We start from the raw sequence: 27,989 nt of genomic DNA on the forward strand, positions 1-27,989 counted from the left end.
CACCAAGTACCTAAGTACCTGTTTACCTCTTTAGATGCTGGTAGACCACTTGTTTTGCTAGTCTTTGGAACTGGAAGGAGTGTCAAATACACAGAAGCCAGAGTCATCTCGGCCAGATGGTGTTTGATACAGATGGATGGTTAGTTGCCATGCAGAACTCCTAGCTGGTAACTTGTTGCTGCCATCTGACTCAGACTCGTTCACACACACTGGCTGTCAAAAGCTTCTTCTCTTCTGTCTGTTTTAGCGGTCATGTCTGTGCTCTGTACAGAAGTGTTGACAAGACGTTGCTGTTGTACATTTTCAACGTGCTTGTTAGTGATTTTTCTGTTTTGTGGGGTCTTTGGTAGAGCTGGAACGTACTTGCTTTGTAATTGTACTGGTTTTTTTAAAAATACTGTGACAGTGCCACAGTTATCTGACCTTTTAAAAGGACTTTTCAGATAGTAAGTTTGTTAACATCTGTTCAGTGAATAAAAGCATTTACTAAAAAGGAAAAAAAACCCAAACTTCTTGTTCCTGTTAGTTTCCAAACATAGCAAGTAGACTGAATTCTGCTGGTTATTTGCCAGTTTGATACAGTATCCTCTTCTGGACTTCCCCTCTCATAGTCTTGTGGTCAGAAGCTTTATACTATTCTCTAAATATGTATTTTCTCTTCTTGAATTAGTACGTTTTTTTCTGATAGTATAAGCTTCCCTTTTTTTCCAAAAAAAGAAAAAGAAAATCTTCAGACACGGCCTATTTTTTTTGCATCCGTCTTCTGAAACTTAATTTCCTTTTGTCTTATTTACCTACTGACCTACTGTCTCTATTTTTCCTATTTTCCTTATAGAAATGTAAGCAAAACCTTATCTCCATTCCTTCAGGTTACTTCTGAAGGCATATCTATTTCTCTTATATTTCCTTATAAAACTTAATTAGTTTATTTATTCGACTAATATTGAGCGTCTCAGTGTGTGCCAGGTACTCTGCTGTGCTCTGGAGATGGGGTACTCAGGAGAAAATAGTCTCTGCCCTTGAGGAGGTCATAGTCTAAAGGGAAATCATACGTATAAACATTTAGGCTAGACTACTGTAATTGATATAATGTAAGTATGTGGAAAGAACAGTAAAAGAACATGGGTCATTGCTGTTCTATTTCCCCTGCTATACTTCCAGAGTATTGGTTTCTAAATTATTACAGAATTTGCTTAAGTTTATAAAGTACTTTGTTAAGTTGTTTAAGAAATAGTTCAAAACTTCAACTTGAAATTATTGTTGATCTATAGATTTTTTTTTCCAGCTAATGAAAACATTTTCAGCATTATTCATTTATTGTATTATGTTATATGCAGATGTGCTAAAGTATGTTTTTAAGCCAGAAACTAGAAGATGAAAATTACCTGGCAGAGGCTTTCTGAGTTGGTTCCAAAAGAAAATACAAGTCATTTGTTTTTTCAGTAAGGTTGGGGAAAAATATATAGTACATGGAGAATGGACTGAGGCTTGCATAACTTATACATTTATTCTGGGCCCGTCTCTAAGTTTTTTGTACTGGTTACTTAATGCTGGATAGTAGAATATATGTAGCTCTCAAAGAATAGTGAAAGAATGGGTAATTTTTCGTTGATATTTATGAAAAGCTTTGAGTTCTTTAGAGAAAGTTCTAAATACACAGAAGTAGATAGTACAGACTGTGATATTAGTGTGTTTGCTGATTCCTCAGCCCCGGTGGCTCTGTGTAGTCAGGTAAATTTAAAGTATTACAGAATTTGCATTAGAGGTTTAAACCCTTCTTACAGTCAACCTACCCACTCTTTCTAGGGGCTTGGATGTAAGTTTATGTAGGAATAAGAAGTCTTATTTGGGGAAGCCTGGCCCTCGACTGGAATTTGGTATCCAAGGTTCTGTTCTCAGACTCCTAGTCATAGGACATATGGTTCAGACAGATTCAAAAGACTCATTCTTTTATTCATAATAATAAAATTTACTCGGATTTTCTTTTAATTGGATTCTTTATTTTATTTTTTCAATAAGCATGTACTGAATTCCTCCTATGTGTAAGTTACTTTGCAGAGTTCTATGGGAGTATCAAGTTATATGATACTACCCTCAGGCAACATGCAAAGACAACACACCACTTGGGTTATTTACCAGCTTTGTCAGTTACTCATGTTTGAAGTGTAATACTTAACAAAATTTCACCTTTTATTTGGGAAAATGTGGTATTTTGCTTTCATTTCTTAAGCTAATTTACTTTGGGAATCTAGGAACAGCTGTGTAATTTATAAAGAACTTTAGGTTTATAGATCTCTGAAAATAATAGAGCTTCATTAATTTTGAACTTTGATTAAGTATCAATTCAAAATCGAATATTTAGTATCTATTGAAGGACAGTCCAAGATTATTAGAACCCCATTTCATATTTCAAGGAATTTACAATTTAGTCATTTATATGTTCTTCTAGTGATAGAAATTGTTAAAGAATTCTCTATTATTTTTTGGTCATATATTTTTCAGACTTTGTGCTAATTTGATAATTGTAATGGAACGTTTTCAAATTTCGGGTTTGCAGCATTTGTATTCTCTAATGCAAACTCGTGTCTTCTTTCATTGCTTAATTCTCACAGCCACTGCAATGAAATAGTGAGGTGAATGGATTAAAAATATAAGGGAAATTGAAGTATTTAAGATATCCACTAGAGATTAACCATGTGTTCTCTTGACTTCTTAAAACTTAATCTTAGAAGTTTCTGATCAATGTAATTTTATAATTTGTACATGTCCCTTTGATTTTCATAGTGTTTTAGCTATAGCTACTTCCTTTGTGTTTTTGTACTCTAAAAGTAAATTCAAAAGTGTGTTTATTTAAAAGACATGAAATCTTCACTTTTTAAAGTTAGTGGGTATTTTTATAGAATAACTTTAATATAATATCCATTTTGTCATTCATGCTTTTTTTTATTATTAAGGATTAAATTCTAAATTATAATTTTTATCCAAGAAACTATACATTGAACTCTTAACTGAAATTTCTTTAATTAAGAAGATTTTTTAAATTTTACAGTGTTTAAAGCATTTTAAATCACTTATGTTTGTAATGATTATAAATGCATTATTGGATCCTATTTTTAGCTCATAAATAAATGCTCCAGTACCTGGGAAATGGCAATATGGGTAACTCATATCTATATGTAATTATTAAGGGACAGTAAATATATGTACATGTCTGTCAGTAAATATCAGGCTAACTGGTTTTTATGTCAGCAGACTGAGAACTATGAGCAGAGAATACGTGAGCAACAGGAACAGCTGTCCCTTCAACAAACTATTATTGACAAGCTAAAATCACAGTTACTTCTTGTGAATTCCAGTCGAGGTATGTTCATGTTAAATTTTTATTTATTTCTTAAACCTCTGGGAGAAAAGAAAGATGGAAGTGAAGTTTTTCTATTTTATTTCTCCATTGTTTCTCAGTAGTTCTGATATTTTAATAACTGTGGTACAGTTACGTTTATTTAAGAAATGAACAGTTGCAGGAAATGGGAAAATGGACATTCACATATATTATCTGGTGGAACTCTTAAGTTGATAAAACTTCCTAGAAGACAGTTTGTCAATAAATAGCAAAAGCTTTTAAAATGTCTGTGCCTTTTAAACCAAAAATTCAAGTCCTAAGAATATATCATAAGAAAATATTTCTTTAAGTACTCAAGGTATATATGCAAGGATGCTCATCACAGTATAATTTCTAATAATGGAAAACTAGAAATAAATAAATGTTCAACAGTTAAATTACAGTCATTTGTGTAGTGAACAGCTATGTAGCCAAGAAAAGTGATAACAGGTGTTCAGTTATAAACATGAGACATATTCATGATATATAGCAAACTGAGCAAAGCAAGATAAAAAATAAATGTAATTTTATCTATGCAAAAAAAAAAAAGGTTCTTTTGTGAATTTATGTGTATTGGAAAAGAAAAATTCTGATAAAATATAAACCAAAATGTTAACAGGAATAATTCATAGATAATAAAAACTGTGGGTAGCTTTTATTTTTTTTATTCTTTTCAGCATGTCTGCATTTTCTAATTTTTTAATAATAAGCATAGAGTATTATGCAAATAATTATCATAAACAAGAAATGCATACCTGAAAATATGACTTAAATAAAAGTTTAATTACATTGCTGATGATAACATACAAAGAACATACTTCTAGTTTTCTAAATTCTACATATTTTATATACTACTGATATTGGAAGAGTAGGGGTTTTGTGTGTTTAGTGGGAATGAAAGTAAAAAAATATTAATCAAATATGCCAAAATCTAAATGGGCAAATCTAAATTGTCAAAGTAACTATTATCTAAAGAATTTTTAAAATTCATAGTTTAAAATCTCTACTCTAAAATTAAGGGTTTGGGTTTGTATTCTTTTTACTTTTCCAGGTGGTACCAAAAACAAGGATTTCCCACTTATTCCTAAGAGGTTTTTGTCTTACAGATAACAGTTATGGCTGTGTTCCCCTGCTTGAAGACAGTGAAGCAAGGAAGAATAATTTGACTCTTGATCAGCCACATGATAAAGTAAAATCACGAATACCAAAAGAAAAAGAATCAAAGGTAGACTGCGCTGCCGGTTTATTCCCTAAAGGAAATAAATGAGAAGTCGGGCTTCTTGAATTATTTAGTCAGTATTCTATCACATTTGAGATGGGCAGGAATGGTGGAGAAAGTGGATAAGATTCTTTTCAACCCTAACACTGCTATTGCAAGAATCAAAATTTAAATGGTGGTACATAACACATTTTCCCCATTTTATTTTCCTGAAATGGATCCACCACTGGAATTCTAAACAGAAGTTATTTATATACAAACAAGTAACTTACATGTTCCTAAATATATTTGAAGCAGTATTTCCAAGTAAAATAAAGACTTAAATTTCCTGTTTCCTAGTATTCTCTTTTCTGTCTCACAGGTGTTTACCAGAGGAATAAAAGATTTTACACAGAAAGAAATAAGATAGTAAGACAGAGATGATTCTGGGCTAGAAAATAGCATTCTAGTTTTTTCATTTGCCTGTGCTTAATTAAAAAACAAAATCCGCCTAACTAGCTTAAGCAAAAGTCTTCATTGAAGCAATATAAAAAGGAATATTGCATATCTGCAGAGAGATGTGTACAAAGATGTTAATGGTACATTGGTTAGAAACAACCTAAACATTTGTCAGTAGCAGAATGGTACATCTTTACAATTAAACATTTTAGAAAAATTAAACTAAGTATTTATATATTAATATACCTAGATTTCAAAAGCAGTGTTGAGTAAAAAATGGAAATTACAAAATGAAAAAATGGGAATAATTTATTTAGATTTTTTAAAAATATAAAACATTATGACATCATTTATAAAAATATAAATGTGTAGTAGGAGTATAAAAACATATGCAGGAAGGATATTCTTTAGAAAAATGAAGGTGGGGAGAAAAGAGACTGATTCTGGGAAAGGAATAAAGAGGGCTTCAGGTATATCTGTAACTTTTCTGTTTTTAAAGAAAAGTTCTGAAGCAAATATGGCAGAATCTTAATGCTTGTTAAATCAGGGTGGTCGAGATATAGATGTATATTGTATTATTCTCCATGCTTTTCTGAATCATTGGAATTTTATGTTTAAAAATGAATTTTTTTAATTAGATGAGTTGGGTTTTAGTGAGATGAAACAGCTCTTGAGTGAAATAATATCTCCTAACAAATGAGGACACTTAACAACCACAAGACAATTAAGTCAAGAGTGCTATATTTATTTATTTATTTCCTTCTAAATCAGGTAGGAGATGTTAACTTTGTGTGTCAAGGTTATTCAGTTACTTATCCCATAACTAAGACTATCTTAACTTGTTTTTATTTAACATCAAATCTGAGAAATCCAGTTTGACAGTTCCCTATAAATAAAAATTTTAGAATGAAAACTTCCCTACAGTATCTCCCAGTTCATATTTCTTTGTTTAGAATCGTTATTGGTTTTTTTATTTGAATCATTCAGCTCTCTTCACCCCCACTCCAATTTCCGTTTATCTAAAACTGCTAGTAAACACAAGAAACTGTGCCACTGGAACATGTTCAGGTTTATTTTGCAAAAGACAAAATTCAGAAATAGTGATTCTGACTTTTAGAATACAATTTTGTGATAGAGCCCATTATAGTACATTTTAAAATCATTGAACTACTATAAAATGCTGACATAAATTTAGTGCTTAAGTAAATAATATTTGCAGACCATTTTCCTGTTTCAAAGACTTCTAAATGTCATGATTTATCATCAATTTTTAGTCAAAATTCTTATATTATTCCAATTATAACATTTCTCTGAAAATAATAAAATATCTCCAGTTCAAGTACATAGAAAGTATTTTTGAAAGTAGCAGTCTTGATTAGAACAAAGGGGATAATGTGAAAGGCTCTAAGATATATTAATAATTTAGTTTATTTTGAATTTGGATAATTTGTCATTATGAAAGTTTTAGAGTTTGTCAATTAGTGTTCAAAGAGAACCTTCAAACAGATTTGTTTTTTAAATTATGTTTGTTTTAATTTTGTAAGATGTCTTTATGTCTCAAATATATATATATATCTGAACAGCTGCGCTGAGATTAAGTGTAAGTAACAGAAATCATGTCAAAGGTAGCTTATTTCCAAAAAATTAATAATGTTGCATCAATTATAACCTTATTTGTGGACAGACCATAAGAGGGAAAAATACAAAGCTCCAAGTAGGAAATAAATCTAAATTCAGTGAGTTCTCTTACTTATCTTTACTAACAGGGGAAAGATTTATTTGACAGCTACGTATTTAACTCTTTGAATAGCTCATCAACTCAATCTTCTTGTACTTTAATAAAAATTAGCAGTTTTATATTTCAGTTTTCTCATCTTCCTTTATATATCTAGAGCCAAAGTGCTAATGAGCACTAAACATATAAAGGGTTAAAGAGAAGAAATGTATTCTAAAAGAATGGATAAATTGGATTTGTTGAATATTTAAGAGCTGGCTATATATGCGTGCAAAAATTAGTCCTAATTTAGAAAAATACTGGCCAGTTGAAATTAAAATCTTTTCCATTGGCATATATGTTGATCTGAGCTAATTAAGTTATAATTAAATACACTTTTAGGTAATACAAGTGAAAGCCTTTCCTGAAGGAGTTTGATTGGTATGGATATCATTAAGGTTTTTCAAAAATGAAAAAATTCCATATTGGTTGCTTGCAATTTTGTCAAAGTATACATGTATACACAAGACAAAACCTAGAAGGTAGTATGCAGAAATGGCTAAGATAATGGTACAATTTTCTGTTTTCAGTATGCTTTTATTTTATTAGCCTTCTCAAAAACTAATTGATTTTATTTTTTTTACTGAAGTATAGTTAATTTACAACATTGTGTTAATTTCTGTTGTACAGCAAAGTGACTCAGTTATACATATATGTACATTCTTTTCCATTATGGTTTATCATACTGAATATAGTTCTCTGTGTCATGAAAAACTTAACTGATTTTAGAAATTACATTCCCAATCAGTTGGCCTAGCCTCTGTAATGAATTAGTGACTTAATAGAAATGTTTTGAACCAACAACAGAAGGAAGCTACTGCTAACCACTCACAGTCCTTTCCTCCTCCTATTTGGTGGGTAGTTTGAGGACTGTTTACCTTGTTTAGGACTTGGTTAGGATATTTGAAAAGGGAAAGACCCCCAGACATTATGGCAAATGGCAACTATGGCTGCCTTGGAAAATGAGACACATAGAGTGTAGGAAAAAGGAATACGTTGAGGGAAAAGAGGACCTTTTAGAAAATTGTATTTGAGAAACATGAAATTTATAGTTTAGTCTGTTCATAGAAATCCTACACAAAGAGCATGCAAGAGTCCTTTGATTTCTAAAAGGACATAAAAAAGTCAAGGTCACAGAACCTGTATCATTGGATGACCCTTAGTATTCTGCTTATAGTTTAGCGACATTAGAGGAGAAGTACTCAATTTAATGGAAAACTTGAGTTTCATCTCTTGTACACCACTGTAGTTTGTACAGTATTTCTTGTTGAGATAGGATTCATTGTATTATCTATCATGTAACAAAGTACCCCAAATTTACCCCAATATATAGCAACAACTATTTATTAATCACTTTTTGTGGGTCAGAAATTCAGGAGTGACTTAGCTGGGTAGTTCTGATTCAGGATCTTATGTGATTGAAGTCAGAATGTGGCCAAGGGTCTCCAGTCACCTGAAAGCTTAACGGTGGTTGGAGGATCCACTTCCAAGATGGCTGTTGGCAAGATACCTCACCACATGGGCCTCTCATCACAGTGTGCCAGCTATCTTCCTCAGAGTAAGAAAGAAAGAGGTCCAAGAGAGCAAGGAGGAAGCCACAGTGCTTTCTACAAGCTAGTCTCTAAAATCACACCTTTGCTTCCACTTTATTCTGTTCATTAGAAGCAAGTCACTAAGTGCTCCAGAGATAAGAAAATAAGTTCTTCTTCTTGAAAAAAAAGATTATCAAAGATTTTGTAGACATACTGTATTTAAAAGCATCACAGGGGGACTTCCCTGGTGGTCCAGTGGTTAAGACTCTGCGCTCCCTTGGGCTTCCCTGGTGGCGCAGTGGTTGGGAGTCCGCCTGCCAATGCAGGGGACACGGGTTCGAGCCCTGGTCCAGGAAGATCCCACATGCTGCGGAGCAACTGGGCCCGTGCACCATAACTACTGAGCCTGCGCTCTGGAGCCCGCGAGCCACAACTACTGAGCCCGCGAGCCACAACTACTGAGCCTGCGTGCCACAATCACTGGAGCCCATGCGCCTTGAGCCCATGCTCCGCAACAAGAGAAGCCACCGCAATGAGAGGCCCTCACACCGCAATGAAGAGTGGCCCCCGCTCGCCGCAACTAGAGAGAAGCCTGCACGCAGCAACGAAGACCCAACACAGCCAAAAATAAATAATTAAAAATAAATCAAGGGCTTCCCTGGCGGCGCAGTGGTTGAGAGTCTGCCTGCCAATGCACGGGACACGGGTTCGAGCCCTGGTCTGGGAAGATCCCAAATGCCGCGGAGCAACTAGGCCCGTGTGCCACAACTACTGAGCCTGCGCGTCTGGAGCCTGTGCTCCGCAACAAGAGAGGCCGCGACAGTGAGAGGCCCACGCACCGCGATGAAGAGTGGCCCCCGCTCGCTGCAACTAGAGAAAGCCCTCGCACAGAAACGAAGACCCAACACAGCCAAAAATAAATAAATAAATAAGCTTCCATTTTAAAAAATAAAATAAATAAATAAATCAAAAAAAAAAAAAAGACTCCCCACTCCCAATACAGGGGGCCCGGGTTCGATCCCTGGTCAGGGAACTAGATCCCACATGCCACAACTAAAAGAGCCCGCGTGCCACAACTAAGACCCAGCGCAGCCTAAATAAGTAAATAAATAAATATTTTTAAAAATAAAAATAAAAGCATCACAGGGATTGTAGATTGTGGTATACAGAAGAGGGTACCAAAAGATCAAGGGTGTGTGTGGGGGCAGCATAGTATATCATTTACCATATGATAAATATTAATGAGAGTTAAAGGAACCTGGCAGAATTTAATAATGAATTTGACTCTCCTGAATCCTATTGTTATTCATCTCAGAGGAAAGAAATAATCATAGCTTATTATCCTGAGAATAATTTCAAAAATTCTAATATGAATATAGACTTTCCAGAGGAGATTAGCTGAGCAGTGCTTTAGAGAACCAAGAAACTGTCGCATGTTATTACTTTAAAAGTTAAAAATTGTAAGAAATCAAGTAACACAAAAATGCATACACTTATTCTTGGCAAAGACTACTATCTTGTTTGCAGGACACCATTGTCAGACATAGTAACATATGTCATGATAGCAGTTATTATTTAGCAAATTTTATATTTTAATATAAATACAAATTCTGAGCAGGGATCGAACCCAGGCCCCCTGCAGTGGAAGCGCAGACTCCTAACCACTGGACCTCCAGGGAGTTCCCCTGGATCATTTTTATGATCTTGGAAACGAGATTTTTTTATAATACGGCTCTGGGAACCACTTCAGTTGCAAACTAAATGCTACCCTAGGTGTGTAGGGTGTGACAAAAGATTTTGTCATCTTTCTATCCCTTTTTTTTTTTTTGTGGAGGTTATACAAAAGTCTAGAGTGTTTTGACACAAGAAAATATAGAGAGCAAAAATGTAGAATGCATAAAAGAATTTAGTGATGTTGGTAAATTTTCTTCACTCACTCATTCAATAACTCTAAACTGCCCTCTGACTTAAAGTCCTGTTTTAATAACCAAAATAGACATTATTGAATGTTGCAAAGTTTTTTCAGATTTTAGGATCCGAGATACAAAGTATATATTATATGAGTTTATTTGAACTTTTAATTATTTAGAGACCATGTGTTCATGTGTATAGAAATGTTTTTATGCTTTATTTCTGATTTTCTATATATAATTTATTCTTTATACATCTTTTTTCATCTAAGTTATATGCTTTAAACAAAAGTTTAAAAATACAAAGAATGCAGTTGTTACTGAAAGATGCCAGTTAGACAGTTGGCAGATTTCTAATGTAGCTATCATTGTGATTAGATCAGCAGATACTTGGTAGCTTTGAGGAGCAGGAAAGATTTTATAGGTTTAGAACAGTAAAACAGTGATGGAGCTGTGGAGCTGCCATCAGTGCTAACATTAAGAAAGTAGGATGTGCTGTACCTGGCAATTGCAAGTAAACATAGAAGCTCTGACATGTTTGAAGAAAGCTGATGTCTAAAAATTCACTTGTCAATCAGTTAGACAAGAAGTGTTTTTTTTTTTAAACATCTTTATTGGAGTATAATTGCTTTACAATGGTGTGTTAGTTTCTGCTTTATAACAAAGTGAATCAGCTATACATATACATATATCCCCATATCTCCTCCCTCTTGCGTCTCCCTCCCACCCTCCCTATCCCACCCCTCTAGGTGGTCACAAAGCACCGAGCTGATCTCCCTGTGCTATGCAGCTGCTTCCCACTAGCTATCTATTTTACATTTGGTAGTGTATATATATCCATGCCACTCTCCTCTCACTTCGTCCCAGCTTACCCTTCCCCCTCCCCGTGTCCTCAAGTCCATTCTCTACTAGGTCTGCGTCTTTATTCCTGTCCTGCCCCTAGGTTCTTCAGAACCATTTTTTTTTTTTTTTTTTAGATTCCATATATATGTGTTAGCATGTGGTATTTGTTTTTCTTTTTCTGACTTACTTCACTCTGTATGACAGACTCTAGGTCCATCCACCTCACTACAAATAACTCAATTTCGTTTCTTTTTATGGCTGAGTGGACAGAAGTATTTATTGAACTCCTCCTATTTTCCCAGTCTTGGTAGTCCTTGATAGGAATACAAAAAAAAAAAAAGAGTAAGATCTTTCCCCTTTAAGGAGCTACAATCTGGTTGGGGAAACAAAGATTTGGAGACCCAAAGCAATTAGCAAGCAAATTAAAAGACAATGTGAAGTCCAGATTACATGACAAAATGAAATCCTAATTATCATTTTATGGTACAGATAAAACATATAGGACCTTAATTTAAAAATAAAAATTCCCAGTGAGCTGAAGGTAGGCTTGATCAGGCACTCAACATTTAGTTTAAGTAGGGGAAAGAAAACAAATTCTTAACTTGCTTATGTGGTAGTATGTGCATAGATATGTAAACTTAAATTTTGTGCAGCATTTTAATAGAAAAAGAATAATCTCTAGGCAAGAACCCATATTATTCCAGGCTACTTTGGAGAACATTAAATAAACTGAAAGCTAAAACTGAGGGTTTTGAAAGAGCAATTTCATTTACTATAACTTTTTAAAATTACGTAATCATGACTTCAGAGGAGAGAGTGCTTCTTTTTGTTTCCTTATTCTTTATTTTTGTTTCTTTATTCTGTAGACGGTTCTTCAGTGAAAGGCATTTGCCCATGGTGTATTCCTCCAGTTATTATATATGACAGTTTTGGCAGACACTGTATGAACTTTAACTTGTTCTGCTGTCTGGCCTTCTGTAGCTTATAAAATCCTAGCCTCACAAGTCTAGGTCTTGGATGACCTCTCCATCCTTAAACTGTTCATATCTCATATACTCTGGACTTCAGGTGCACCACCCACTTAGGGATCTCCATCTGAGTTTCAGGCCCCCATAGCTTCTCTCAACATCTAGATACTTTCTCTATTGCAAGTCTCTTAAACTATATTTATTTGTAGGTTAGGTTTATTGTCAGGTACCTGGTTTTATACATATCGTAAATGCTTTAAAATAGAGTATTGTATACAGGTATATGATAAAAACACCTGTTCTTAAATATGTTTTTATTATTTGAACAGAAGTTAGAAATTATATCATTAGTCAAGATATGTAACTATCAACTGACTTCCTTGGCAAAGTAAAATATGGTTTACATTATCAAAACACATAGTACCTTTCCTGAGAGAGGAACTTTAAAAAAAATATGACTGCTTATGTTCTCACCTTTGTATTACTCACCTTTGTAAAAAAAAAAAAAAAAAAATTTATCCCTGTATTCCTTTAAGGCTTGATTCTTTCTTTTCATCATCTCTTATTAGATAGAAATGCCCATTATACAATGGCACATGACAGCCTAGCCTGGGGATTACAGAGGATTGGAGAAAATGTGTGTACGTAGCAACTTACCTTCTTCATCAGAGCAAATGTCCCATTCCCCCTGGTTTTGTTTTTAGAGATTGGATCAAATATACCTTCTTTTTATATGTAACACTTCTATATTACTTTTCTCTGGAGATTAGTCTTTGTTTATAGACTCTCTGGTAGAATAATAATTAGAAGGAAAAAAGTTATTCAACAAGTTTATTCATTAAAGTTCATAGTTTTTCCCAAGGTGTCATAATAAATATATCACAAACTCTAAGAAAATTGATATCCAAATCATTTTAATGTTTACATTGAAACTTCCATTGTAGAAATTGTTTCCAAATCTGAATTATTAATTCATCCTAACTCTTTCCTGTTCTGAGTCTCTGGTTTTGTTTTTGTTTTTTTTATTGAAGTATTGTTGATTTACAGTGTTGTGTTAGTTTCTGGTGCATAGCAAAGTGATTCAGTTATACATATATATACATATTCTTTTTCATGTTCTTTTCCATTATGGTTTATTACAGGATATTGAATATAGTTCCCTGTGCTATACAGTAGGACTTTGTTATTTATCTATTTTTTATATAGTAATTTGTATCTGTTAATCCCAAATACCTAATTTATCCCTCCCCCACCCCCTCTCCCCTTTGGTAACCATAAGTTTGTTTTCTGTGTCTGTGAGTCTGTTTCATAAATAAGTTCATTTGTGTCATATTTTAGATTCCACATATAAATGATACATGGTATTTGTGTTTCTCTTTCAGACTTACTTCACTTAGTATGATAATCTCTAGGTCCATCCATGTTGCTGCAAATGGCATTATTTCATTCTTTTTTATGGCTGAGTAGTATTCCATTGTGTATATATACCACATTTTCTTTATCCATTCATCTGTTGATGGACATTTAGGTTGCTTCCATGTCTTGGCTATTGTAAATAGTGCCACAGTGAACATTGGGGTGCATGTATCTTTTCGAATTATGGTTCTCTCCGGATATATGCCCAGGAGTGGGATGGCTGGATCATATGGCATCTCTCTTTTTAGGTTTTTAAGGAACCTCCATACTGTTTTCCATAGTGGCTGCAGCAATTTACATTCCCGCCAACAGTGTAAAAGGGTTCCCTTTTCTCCACAGCCTCTCCAGCATTTGTTATTTGTAGACTTTTTAATGATGGCCATTCTCATCAGTTTGAGGTGGTACCTCACTGTAGTTTTGAATTGCATTTCTCTAATAATTAGCAACGTTGAGCATCTTTTCATGTGCCTGGTGGCCATCTTACGTCTTCTTTGGTGAAATGTCTATTTAGGTCTTCTGCCCATAGTTTGATTGGGTTTTTTTTTTTTTTTCTGTTAATGAGTTGTATGAGCTGTTCATATATTTTGGAAATTAAGCCCTTGTTGGTCACATCATTTGCAAAGATTTTCTCCCAGTCTGTAGGTTGTCTTTTCATTTTTTATTTATGCTTTCCTTTGCTGTGCAAAAGCTTATAAGTTTGATTAGGCCCCATTTGTTTATTTTTGCTCTTATTTCTATTTACTTGGGAGACTGACCTAAGAAAACATTGGTATGATTTATGTTGGAGAATGTTTTACCTATGTTCTCTTCTAGGAGTTTTATGGTGTCATGTCTTATATTTAAGTCTTTAAGCCATTTTGAGTTTATTTTTGTGTATGGTGTGAGGGTGTGTTCTAATTTCATTGATTTCTATCTAGCTTTCCCAACACCACTTGCTGAAGAAACTGCCTTTTCTCCATTGTATATTCTTGCCTCCCTTGTCAAAGATTAATTGACTGTAGTGTGTGGGTTTATTTCTGGGCTCTCTGTTCTGTTCCATATGTCTGTTTTTGTGCCAATACCATGCTGTTTTAATTACTGTAGCTTTGTAGTATTGTCTGAAGTCTGGGAGGGTTATACCTCCAGGTTTGGTCTTTTTCCTCAGGATTGTGTTGGCAATTCTGGGTCTTGTATGTTTCCATATAAATTTTAGGATTGTTTGTTCTAGTTCTGTGAAAAATATCATGGGTAATTTGATAGGGATCACATTAAATCTGTAGATTGCTTTGAGTAGTATGGCCATTTTAACAATATTAATTCTTCTAATCCAAGAGCATGGAATATCTTTCCATTTCCTTGAATCATCTACAGTGTCCTTTATCAGTGTTTTGTAGTTCTCAGCTATAAGTCTTTTCACCTCCTTGCTCAGATTTATTTCTAAGTATTTTATTTATTTTTTGATGCAATTTTTTTTTTAAATAAATTTATTTATTTATTTATTGGCTGTGTTGGGTCTTCGTTGCTGTGCGTGGGCTTTCTCTAGTTGCGGCGAGCGGGGGCTACTCTTTGTTGCGGTGTGTGGGCTTCTCATTGCAGTGGCTTCTCTTTGTTGCAGAGCACAGGCTCTAGGCACGCAGGCTGCAGTAGTTGTGACATGCGGGCTCAGTAGTTGTGGCTCGTGGGCTCTAGAGTGCAGGCTCAGTAATTGTGGCACATGGGCTTAGTTGCTCCATGGCACGTGGGATCTTCCCAGACCAGGGCTCGAACCCATGTCCCTTGCATTGGCAGGTGGATTCTTAACCACTGCGCCACCAGGCAAGTCCTCTTGATGGGATTTTAAAAGGGATTGTTCTTTTACTTTCCATTTCTGATACTTCATTGTTAGTGTAAAGAAATGTAACAGATTTCTGTGTGTTAATCTTGGTGAGTCTCTGTTTCTTAATTTAATACATAATTTTAGTTTTTGCTTTGTTATTATACTAGAAATAATTTTTGAGGGGAGAAGAAACTGAGAAGTGGCATATCACGTTTTAAATCCTCTTCCCTGGCTTCTAAGCAGATTTAAATAGCTCTAATATTGTATATTTCCCCTTTTTGTACCCTTTCTCACATTTCCCATTTTTCTTTTTTCTACTCTTCTCCAGAGCCCACTAAACAGAGTTACTGTATTCTCTTCTTCCCTGATTTATCTTGACCAAGGCCTGAAAGGCTGTTTTTTCAACCTCAGTAGGTTGGGGCTAGCCCTCCAAAACAATCTAGTTTCTCTTATTAATATATTATAGTCTGTCATTCTAAAAGTTCTCAAAATCTGTTTTAAAGATATTTGTTTCTTCATACTTCCCTGGCGGTCCAGTGGTTAAGACTCTGCGCTTCCAATGCCGGCGGTGAAATTTTGATCCCTGGTCAGGAAACTAAGATCCCACATGCTGCGTGGCGTGGCCAAAAAATATATATATATATTTGTTTTTTAGTTAGAAATGCTTTTTGCATTTGATCTGTTGTGATATGTTGTGGTGGGTGGTTTGGGGGGGTGGTTGTGGGGTTTTTTTGTTTGTTTGTTTGGTTGAATTACATGAAGAAAATCCAGCTTCACACAGATATGTAGTTGGGAAAGGGAAGAGTATTTTAATAACCTTTTTAGAAATTGTAGATATTTTCCTTTGATACTATACCAAAACTTGGCAAGTGGTAATTTCTTAATGTTAGTTGCAGTATGAAAGCTGAAACCAGTGAACTCTTCTGGTACATTAAAAGCCATTGGTCTGTCTTGTACTTTGAATGTATCTTTTACTTAGGTATGATTTTGTAGCATCATGAATTGGTCATTTGGAAAATACCGGTTCAGGGAGCTATGCACAACTTCCAAATATTGACTTATTTCATGATATAATATTTTAACTCACATTTAACATCATCACTGATCTCATCAGAAAAGTCTTTTTACTGGGCAGCTGTCAAGATAACTATAACAGAAGTTTTCCAAAATTTGCACTTGAAAACTTAAATTTTTTCATAAACAACAAATCTTTTCAGTTGTTTTCCTTAAAGTGGGAAGCTAGCTCATTTGCTTTTGAGAAAATGTCTGAATAACCATAGCTTGCATGATAATCATTCTTTCAAGTGAAAATGGCATTCCATTAAAAAAGTGACTAGTTCAGCTTGCAGCTCCAACACTTGCACAAGTGCTTTTCCCCCTGTACTTCAGTATGAAATAGAAGTCCTTTGTGTATATTTCCCATTTTGTCACACAGAATACTAAAAAATGTTAGCTTGGGATCAAAATTCAATAAAATTAATAGTTTTTACTGTGTCATCATCAAGGATATTCTTAGGTGAAAATGGCTTCCTTTTTGATTGAGTATACGGCATTGAAGAATACAATGAGTACAGTTTGGTAACATGGCCTTGGTCATACTCAGGCACCAGCAGTTTTACTCACCATTGCTTTTGTATCATCAGTATAAATGCCAACACAGTAAAAAAGGCAAATAATATTTAATACTATTGTGACAATTGTTGACCCCATGAGTTTCAGGGTCTGGGGTTTGATTTTACCCTACCTACAAGCTAATAAGTTACAACTTCATGGATGCTGGAAGAAGACATGAGACTCCTGGATCAGAGAAAAAAAGGTCTCTGTTATTTATAGAACAGCAAGCAGCTAGAGCATTATATTTGCATTGGTCTCATGGTGGGGGACACAAGGTGGACCCAGGTGGATGCCTGCACATGCAAAGGGTTGCATTATGCTGTTAAAAGATGGTGTGGTGCCTGATGCATTTCTTGAGCTATTCCACAGAACGCTAGACCTGTGAAATGTTGCATAGCATGTATTCTTCGGGGTAATTTTTAAAGGCACAGGAATGTATTATAGGATCCAAAATCAACAGTAAGAAAACTACTTAGCGGGAATTCCCTGGTGGTCCAGTGGTTAGGACTCCACACTTTCACTGCTGAGGGCCCAGGTTCAATCCTGGTTGGGGAACTAAGATACTGCAACCTATGTAACGTGGCCAAAAAGAAAAAAAAAAAAAGTTTTAAAAAAAAAAGAAAACTACTTAGCTTCATTTTACCATAGAATCTCTAGCTAGCACTTTTCCCAATATTGTATTTTAACAACTCTTATTGAATTTGTAGTCCCCTTTAAGATATTGCTAGAATTTGATGGGGGAGAGATGGGGAGGGCACACCTAATTTATCATTTGCACCTAATATGCTATGTTCTTTCAGTGTCTTTGTTGCTTGCTTAAGGCACTCTTGCCATGTTACGAAAGCTTTTTCCCTGAAAGATTTTTTTTCTTTGCCAATTAGACATCTTTCCATACACTTGATACTTGGCTCTAAGATAAATAGATAGATCCTAGAATCCTGATAAAACTATTGTAAAGTAGTTCCCAGGCATTCTGTAAGTCATTAAACTATGATTTTTTTTTTCTTTCCTGATAAGTTCCTTTTGGAAAACCAAATAATTCCGAGATGGGTATCTTTTGTTTTCTCTCTCCTGTTGTGCTTATCAGTAGTGGTGTGATTTTTATATTCCTTATTGGATGGGTTTACCCACCGTTATTTCTACCTCTAATTGCTCTTCACTATTTAACATTAAGGCAGCATGTTTCCCTCTACATTTCATCCAAATAATGATGTGCAGGAGGTCACTGACTTGTCCAGATTCCCTGAAAGTGTCATCTAGAATGTATTCCTGCTGGATGGCCTGTGGCCACAGTAGATGTTGCTTTCCTTCTTGCTGCTGCTGATTGAACATTTTCTCTTCCTCCTCTTTCCACATGCTGCAGCCACAGAATCCCTGTTCTTGTCCCCGGCTCTTGTTTCTCATCTTGTCCTGAGGACAGAGTGAAAACTTTTTAATAAAGCTGAATCTAAAACTCTCCCTTCTACTTTTTTGATAAATGTCCATTTCTCTTTTACATGAAGAAGATAATAGATCTTTATAGTTAGTTGTTTTTACTAAGTTTTTTCTTGGCAAAGTAAAAAGTTGGTAGCCCTTTATCAGACCCCTAGTTTTGTTTTGAATTTTGCTGTTCTAGGAATGCTTAATCTCAGTTTCTTTAAGCTTTTATCTTTCCCTAAGATTTTTTTATTTTAAGGAGAATGACCTTGCATTAACAAAGGAAAATGAAGATTAGAAGTGTGAACCAGATTTGAGGAAAAGGTGATTATGGGTTTTTTTTGTTTTTTTTTTTAAGATTTATTTATTAAAATTTATTTATTTATGGCTGCATCGGGTCTTTGTTGTGGCGCGGGCTCTTTGTTGCAGCGCGTGGGCTTCTCTCTAGTTGTGGCGCGCAGGCTCCAGGGCGCGTGGGCTCCATAGCTTTCATCACGCAGGCTCTCTAGTTGAGGCGCATGAGCTCAGTAGTTGTGGCGCGTGGGCTAGTTGCCCCGCAGCACGTGGGATCTTAGTTCCCTGACCAGGGATCGAACCCACATCCCCTGCAGTGTAAGGCGGATTCTTTACCACTGGACCACCAGGGAAGCCCCTGATTATGTTATATTTTAAAATGTGGTGCTCTACAGTAGACAGCAGAACAAGTGAAAATATATTGGATTGAAAGAGAATTGAGAGTGGCTATCAAGAGAGAGGGTGGTTGGGGCTTCCCTGGTGGCACAGTGGTTGAGGGTCTGCCTGCCAATGCGGGAGACGCGGGTTCGGGCCCTGGTCTGGGAGGATCCCACATGCTGCGGAGCGACTGGGCCCGTGAGCCACAGTTGCTGAGCCTGTGCATCTGGAGCCTGTGCATCTGGGGCCTGTGCTCCGCAACGGGAGGGGCCGTGATAGTGGGAGGCCCGCGCACCGCGATGAAGGGTGGCCCCCGCTTGCCGCGGCTGGGGAAAGCCCTCGCACAGAAACGAAGACCCAACACAGCCATAAATTAATTAATTAATTAATTAATTAATTAATTAATTTAAAAAAAAAAGAGAGGGTGGGCCTGAAGATACAGATTTTAGGAAATGAATACTCAATAGACTTAACACGAGAATGAACAATAAGAAAGGTGTATAATGAGGGAAGAACAGTGTACCCATGTGTGAACCTTAGAGAATGCCCACATTTTTAGTCTAAGAACAGGGACCAATGAAAACAGCAAAACTTAAAAAGCAAACCTAAATATTATACTGGTAGCCAAAAAGGTATCAAGAAGGAGGAGCTGCTCGCTAGTGTGAAATACTGTCACTAATGTGAAATTCCCAGTTTTCTGTGGTTTTGTCCTGAGGGTGGCCACATCCCAGTGGCTAAAATTCCAATTGAAAGCCCACCACCATTCTGGCTGGAAGAACCAGAAAGGAAGATGAGCCCAGAATAACCACAGTCACCAGAGAAGGAAGGAGCCCCATAAAGGAGAGAAAGTAAACCTGAAGTTCTGTGTTTAAACTCAGCCCGTCTCTGGCTCTCCCTAAAACCAATGATGTGGGGGCAAACTGAAAGCAGTTTGCAGCTGAAGCATAAAGGAATGAACTGAGATCTGAGCTGCTGCTCTTCAGAGGAGTGACAGTTTGGAGTCTGAGTCTAACCAACTTAATTTCCTGCAAAAACAAAAACATCAACACTCTTTGGCACCATATAACAGAATATCTCCCCAACATAATATTCACAATGTTCTGGGTACAGTCCAAAATTATTCAACATATGGCGAGTCAAGAAAATATGACCCAATTTCAAGGGAACAGATACCAACCCTGAGATGATGCAGATATTAAGATTATCAGACAAGGATTTTAAGTCAGCTGCTATAACTATGCCCAGTCATCTATTAGGAGGTAGTTAGGAAGGCAGGAAGAGAATTAAGGTTTTGAGAGGATAGCATTTAACAGAAAGGTACTCCACTGTCATGCCTTGTCAAATGGTTAACTTTTAATGACAAGTTTGAGAAATACTTGAACTGTGAAATGCTGGTTAAGAAGCTATTGCCAAATCGCCTCTGTTAACACGTAAACTGGTTTGGCAGAACTTGAGTAAGTCTATCTAGGGTGATTGTGGGGTGTAAATTTCTTCTTGGACATTCTTGAGCACAAAAAGGGCCATACCAAAGGTTTTTTCCCCAGGCAGTATTTAAACATCAAAACTTGGCTTATAACTATGCCTCACTGAGAAATATATTTGTTGTATGACAGACAGGTTTTAGAGTCTTAAAAGTAGTTTGCATTGGTGCACTTTGTAAATGTTACCCTTCTATATCTTCCTCACCATGCTAGATAATAACCCTACTACTTCACTTCTCTAGCAGTCGGGACCTGTAAACTGAGAGGTTAAGAGCCTGGGGCGGTAAGGCTTGGGTTCCAATTGCAGCTACTCCACCTACTAGACTGTAGACAAATAGTTGATCTCTCCAGAGCCTTAGTAACTATAGGAACTTTAAAATCAAATTAAAGTACTTAATTCACAAGATTATGTGGATTTAGTTAAATAATATATGCAAATTGCTTAAATAACAACTATTTTCATGAAGATATTTTCTGCTCACCATGGTAGTGGTATGACAAAAAAGTAGTAGTTAATGAAAAGGATTTTCCCAAATCATTTCATTTTAAAGTAGTGTTCAGAGAAGGGGTGAAGGAAGTATGGGAAACCTTACTTTTTAAAATTAGTCACTTAAGTTATTTTTCTATTTTGCATAAAAAGGCATTCCCACAATTAGATATTTCTTCCTATTAAGCAAATTAATTCAGAAAGATAACTTTTTTTTAATGTTTTATTGTAACATTGAATTGATAGAAGTTTTGGGGGACTTACGTTAAATCAAAACCTTGTAAAGAACTTGGAAGTAATTGGGATATTTAATTTTATTTTTATATTGTTTATTTTCTTGCCTCTTCCTTCAGAACTCTGGGATGGATCCCATTTTGCCCTGGAATTGTTCCCGCACTGGCAGTGGATTTGCCTAGCACACTGTGTCATGCGGAACAGACAAGGCTCCTAGGATTTGTGTTCCTCTTGCTTTTCTAGATTTTCAGTAATATTATTGAGGGTGAGAGAACCACAGATTTCACATGGCCATAAGTTCTTATAAATACAATTTCTATGTATTTTTTTAAATTATCTTTTGTCCTCAAACTTCTTTTTTAATATGCTTTTATATTCTTATCAAATCTCTTGTAACTTTTTTCTGTTCCTATTTTCTACCTTAAGCTCTTCACTTTCTCAGCCCTTTTTTCACTTTCTCCCTAATTCAGCCATATTCAGTGCTTGACTTCACCATAACATTTTTGTCTCAATATATCTAAAACTGGTAAATTCAACCTCAGTTTCTCCTTTAACATTTCATTCTTAGTTTCAAAAATCTAAGTGATAAGTGAATCCTTATTTTCACTTTCTTTTTCCACTACTCATTTTTTCTTTTCCTGTAGTAAATTTTATTAAGTTAGTATTTATAACTATTCCACAGTTTATATTCCCTTTACTAATCCATCCCATCTCACCTGGGCTAACTTCTTGGCTGACATTGTTCCAAGTAAGAACATAGCTCTTTTCTGTTTTAAAAGCATAATCTCAGAAATGAAATCAAATATTGGCTACACTCAGTTGCCTGAGCCACCTGAAAATAAATATTCCTTTTGCATGGAAGGATCCCAACTAAATTTTAGAGAGAATCTTTGATATGAACCCTGGAATAAAGCGATAGTCATTGCTATAAGTTAAATATGTATCATTGAAGACTTACCACCTTTATTCAGTATTAGCCTTTTAAAGTTTAGATTCCGGAAAAAAAAAATGGAAAAAATAACTAAGAGGTTGTTTTATATACCATAAAGAAGAGAACGTTTCTGGTTTTAATTTCCTTTTGAAGTATATGGCTTCAGGCAATCAAATAAATTGGTACAATGTCAAAATAAATAAATAAATAAAGTTTAGATTCCTTCCATATGAGAGGTATTAATGAGTTTGAATTGAATTATCTTTAAAAGTTCCATAACTCAATTTAATTTTGCTGACTTTAGTTGCTTAAAATTTTTAAGAAAAAACATGATACTGATTAAAAATTTTTATTGCATTTCTTCTTCTCCCCTAGCTTTTTGGAGCTATAAATTGACAAATAAAAATTTTATATATTTACAATGTATAGCATGATGTTTTGATATATGTATACATTATGAGATGATTACCACAGTCAATCTAATTAACATATCCATCACTTCACATGGTTATTTTTCTTTTTTATTGTGGTAAAAACATTTAAGATTTATACTCTTAGCAAATTTCAAGTATACAATACAGTAGTATTAACTATAGTTGCCATGCTATGCACTAGATCTCCAGAATTTATCCATCTGCGTGACTGAAACTTTGTACTCAACATCTTCCCACTTCCCCTACCCCCCAAACCCTGGCAACCACCGTTCTACTCTGCTTCCATGAGTTTGACTTTTTTAGGTTCCACATATAAGTGAGATCATGCTATATTTGTTTTTCTGTGCCTGCCTTATCTTATTTTACATAACATAATGTCCTCCAGGTTCATCCATATTGTCTCGAATGACAGGATTTCCTTCTTTTTTAAAGCTGATGTGTTCGGCCTTAAAATGTGTGTGTGTGTGTGCGCGTGTGTGTGTGTGTGTATACACACACAATATTCTATTGTATATATACCACGTTTTCTTTACTCATCCATCATCAATTGACACTTAGATTGAATTTATATCTTGGCTATTGTGAATCATTTCTGTATTTTTCACATTGATTTATAAAAAAAAAAAAAAAACTTTCACTTTTAGTACCAAATATTAAAAAGGCAGGTATTGAGGAAAATATACATTTCTTTCTTTGAAATGTTGGTATCTAACAGATCTTGGATTCCAACACAAAAAGATTTCCCATTATCGCTGCATTAAGAATAAGAAGGTTTTGGACTAATTAAATATTAGCCACTTCTTGTATTTTCTCCTTCTTAAATATCATTGCATATTCAACTAAGTCTTGAACAGAACATTTTTTATATATAATACACATCTATGAGAAGCTTAAATTGATTTACACTAAAACAAATTCTCCCAATTTACATAAGAGGAAATTTAAGGAATCATTTCACAACGTCTTCCAACTGCTTCAAATGGGTTTATCTTAATGATTTAGTTGAATGACTTATCCAGTGCCATACTGGAAGTGTAAATGAAAAGTACGACGTGTAAAACTCTTATTTCAGTATTCATTCCACAAGTTCGCCATTTCCAAACTAGTACTTGGAACAGTTTGTAATGTTAAGTATTTTAAGTTTTAGTACCTCAAAATAAATTCATTTGTTGAATGATTTAATGTTAAAATCTCCTAAAATATAATGTTCAGAATTCTCTTGCTTTCTTATTTGAAGTTGTAATAACTTCAACTTCCTGCAGTGCGGGGTCCACCTGGATAATATTTGAAAATAGAAAAATACAAATTATCTCTTTTAATGTTTACTTACTCACTGGGATGTTCAGCAAACTGAGTAGTCTTCATTAGGTAAGATCATTTAGCATTTAAAAGAAAGTCTGAGTTTCTGGGGATAAGTGTTGGAGTTGCTGTTAGCTATACTAATCCTAAATCCTTTGAAAAAATAAATGATCTTTTTCAGAAAGTTGCGTTCGATTGCTACAGTGGAAAATAATATTAACATTCTATACCCATTTTAGATAAACCCTACTTCAAAATGTCAGAGAACTGCTTTGCTTTTTTTTGAACTAACACGTTATGGTCTCTTTCGAAATTTTTTCTTAGGATGTGGGGACATAAAACTTTCATTTGAAATATATCAATAGACTTATTTGGTGCAAATGATAGAAGGTGCAATGCGTTGCTCAGTACAATCAGTAATACGTCTCTTCAATAACGATAACAAAAATGATAGTAAGCAGAACTGTTCCTAACCCCAAAGAAGCTTGAAGTCCTTAGTTTAGATACTTCATAGAAATTCCTCAATAAGTCAGTCCTCCTTTTACCCCCTGCCAACACAAGCAAGAAATCTTTTCCAGATAAATTCACCCACACCAGTTATCAAATCTAAACATCGCAGAAGTAAGTCAACACCAGTTATTTGGCGAGCCAGCTAAAATGTATCATTCTTCTCCTGCCTTTTCCTTCACATTTTTCCCACCCCCACCCCCACCCCTTAGTTTTTAGGCTTCTTTAACTTCAGAAGCAATCATTCCTACTTTATGTCAAATTCAGTACTTTGAAAATCAGAGTAGTCTTCATTACTGTTTTCTGTAACTACCTTCATTTTCAGACTAAAATTACAGAAGCACTTCTTTTTGGTTCTTTCTAGCTCCTAATAGAATATTTTTATTTCATGTTGAGAATTTCAAATAGTAAGTTTTAAAAGGAGGCTAATTACTCTATTAATCACTTGTTTTATTATTTATTTAATATCTTAAATTGTCAAATGTTTCTATTCTCTTAATATTACCTCTTCTCTGATTTTGTTGCTATAGATTTAATATAATATAACCTTTTAAGAGTTTGTTTTTATACTTGTAGCGTCCTGAATGATTGGTTAGCTTTAAAATGTTGCCTTTTTTTCTAGTCCACACTAAAATCCATTGAGTGTTCTAATTGCACATAACACTAAAGCCTTGTCTACCACTTTTAAAAACAAACTGTGAATGTGAAAATGTCTTTTGATATGACTACTTTATAAAGCTCAGTAAAGCAGTTTTAATCCAGAAGAAGACATGGCCTAAATATTTGTCAGACAAAAAGTATGCAGCAGCAAATGATCTTTATTTTACCTAAGTCTAATGACATAATATATAAAAAAAATTGTTTGGGTTGCTAAGATTATATTTTGCTAATTACTGTAAAGTAATATACTATTTTAGAAATGGTAAGCAAACACTAGTATTTAGAAAAAGCTGAAAAAGTAGAGCAATAAACTGAAGAAACTGGAGAAGATACTAATTTTAAGAGAAACAAACTGGAATCAGGTTTTTTCCCTAAAGAACAAATAAGACTCTTAAGAAATTGAAAGAACCTTTTGAAAAGCAAGATTATAAGGGAGATGTACTCAGATGATAAGAAACAATGAAGTAAAATCATCCATTTTAGTAAGAGCTACAATGACCTTAATTGAATAAAATCTAAAAAGTCACCTAATATAAAACACTGGTTTGAATTTGAACTTAAATAAGACCCTATACAGTTTTGGCCAAATTATAAATGATTGAATAATATTAGGACTTCTTCAAATATTTGGATTTATCAATTTGTAGTTTTAAAAGGTACACAAAGTTCTCTAGGTATGACTGAAGATTTTTTAAAAATCTAAATGTTGACTTTTGTGTCATGATGAATGTAATACCAGTGTAAGCCACAGGGTGGTGGCAGGAACTTGTGTTAAAGGAGCTTAAATACATAATTGCACTATCTTTAAAATGTTTGTTAAATGCTAAGGAGCTGTAGCTTGGTTTTCTTTATTCCTCTAATACAGCCGCATTTCTCAGCAAAGAATCTATAACAAAATACAAAGACATTGATTTAAATGTATAGGCCAACAATGGGAAAAAAAGGAAACTCACACGGATATTTTTCTTAAAGTTTCTAGTCATGTCAGATGCTTGGTGATCAGAGTAGCAATTTCATCAAGATGTGAATTTGAGGAAATTTCTTGAATTAGCAATACTGGAAATAGTAATTGAAGAAGTTACCAGAAATACTTCATGTCTTCATCTTATTTTTCTACTTTCATTTTCCTTTTTCCCTGAATGTTCTCGTTGAAAAAAAAAAATCTATTGTACCATATATATATCTGTAAGCTAACTAAACTTATTTTTCATTGAGGAAGATAAATTTTCTATTGTGTTTTCTGTTAACCCATTCTCATTTGAGTTTAGAAGCAATTTAAAGTGGTAATCATTTTATATCTTTAAGGTAAGAAGACAAGAGGTTTCTTCTCCAAGAAAAGAAACTTCACCAAGGAGTCTTGGCATTCCTTTATTCCATGAAAGGTAGTTCTATATCCTTTTATGCCAACCCTACAAATTGTAAATATTGAAATATATTTTTATGTACATATTTTAAATTTTTAGCAATTGTAAGAAAAAGCAGCCTTTTAAAACTAGAAGAGAACAACTCAAGGCTCCTCCATGTTAAAATAACCTAAATAAGTCATACAGTTAATAGCAGAGATGGGTCTAAAAACTGAATTCTCTGAAGTTCTCCTGTTTCAATAGAACAAGTACTATGGCCACATTGTTTTATATGGATGGCTCTTAATGTTAACCTTATCAAAGTGAGGAATATTTAATTTTTTCTATTTAAGATGTTCACAGAGGACAAAAAGTCAATACACTGAAATTTCTAATGTAAGAATGAGACAGCCAGCATAAGTGTGATATATGAATAAGTAGGTATGCTAGTCTTTGCTACATTTATGTATTAGAACTTTAATTTATCACTTACTTTGTACCTGGCTCTCCAAATATTAAAGTTGTTTTAGGAAACATTTTCTAGGAATTTAAAATGATTTTTTTTTAACTTTAACCTTTCAGTAATTATTTTGTGGTGCATTAAAAAGTGCTATGTAAATTCAATCATGATTTTTAAAATTTGAAGATATAGCCTTACATTTTAAAATGTTGATTTATTTTTAGAGGTTATATAGAGAAGACTTTCTGGGATCTGAAAGAAGAATTTCATAGAATATGCATGCTAGCCAAAGCACAAAAAGACCACTTAAGCAAACTTAATGTACCAGCCACTGTAACTGGTAAGGTTTGATTTAATGTACAGTAATATTAATTTTATTGGTTGAAACTGATTTATTTTTGATTGTGAAAATATTTCTAAATGCTTATTAAGTGCTGAGGATCTATAACTTGTGCCTCTCACCACTTATAATGGGTAAGTACTGTTTAAATTCTGTAATGTATTGCATTATATAATTATTGGCCTTTTCCCTCTCTATGTGGCACTGTGTAGATTGAACTGAATGACATAATTACTAATCATCTTAATGAGAAGTCCCACCTTGGAAAAATAAATATAGGATATATCTCTCAAAGTCTTCAGTTGCTATTTGGGGGTCTTATTAAACATTAATTGATATATTAGTAAGCAACCTTGAAGCTACACTATCACATATGAGGTAAGTAAAATTATAATATTAGGTTTGTTTTTAACTTCTGCCTGAAAGTTAATTGGACACCATGGATAGATTCTTGTAATTTGATTGAAGAAATAAACATTTCACATTTCATGAGGCCAGTTCTGTTGGAGGTACAAAGTACAAATTAAGTATAAAATATAACTTAAAAGGAATATCTGTTTTACAGATATATTGCAATGTGTTTTTTAAAAGCTCCACCCTTCCCTAAAACCCCAGACCGGCTTCCTGGTATTTGCCTCAGTAGTTCGATATGAATAGCAAAATACCAGGGATTGAATCTGGCTACCATGCACCCCTGTAAACAAAAGGAAGGTAAACTGATCATTTATGATGATAAATTCTCCTTTACCCTTGTGATTTGAGATATTCTGCCTACAATTCCCAAGAGCTGTGATTTACAGTTTTTACTCTGAAAGATGTTGCAGCAGTGCTAACACT

General features: G+C 34.4%; 1 protein-coding gene across 9 annotated transcripts in view; it reads left to right on the top strand.

Moving 5' to 3' along the window:
* The window catches only part of TANK (TRAF family member associated NFKB activator), a 97,054-nt gene that overhangs the window by 59,446 nt on the left and 9,619 nt on the right, over positions 1–27,989 (top strand). For 6 of the 9 annotated variants that reach the window (XM_036857751.1, XM_036857753.1, XM_036857748.1 and 3 more), the window contains exons 3-6: positions 3,250–3,361; positions 4,486–4,604; positions 26,315–26,391; positions 27,037–27,152. In XM_036857751.1, the coding sequence (XP_036713646.1) occupies positions 3,250–3,361; positions 4,486–4,604; positions 26,315–26,391; positions 27,037–27,152 (424 nt within the window). The remainder of the gene's footprint in view (positions 1–3,249; positions 3,362–4,485; positions 4,605–26,314; positions 26,392–27,036; positions 27,153–27,989) is intronic. The other 3 variants (XM_036857755.1, XM_036857757.1, XM_036857754.1) reach the window with 1 other exon arrangement.

Source organism: Balaenoptera musculus, chromosome 7 (genome assembly GCF_009873245.2).
Source record: "Balaenoptera musculus isolate JJ_BM4_2016_0621 chromosome 7, mBalMus1.pri.v3, whole genome shotgun sequence".
In the NCBI taxonomy this organism is placed as follows: Eukaryota; Metazoa; Chordata; class Mammalia; order Artiodactyla; family Balaenopteridae; genus Balaenoptera; species Balaenoptera musculus.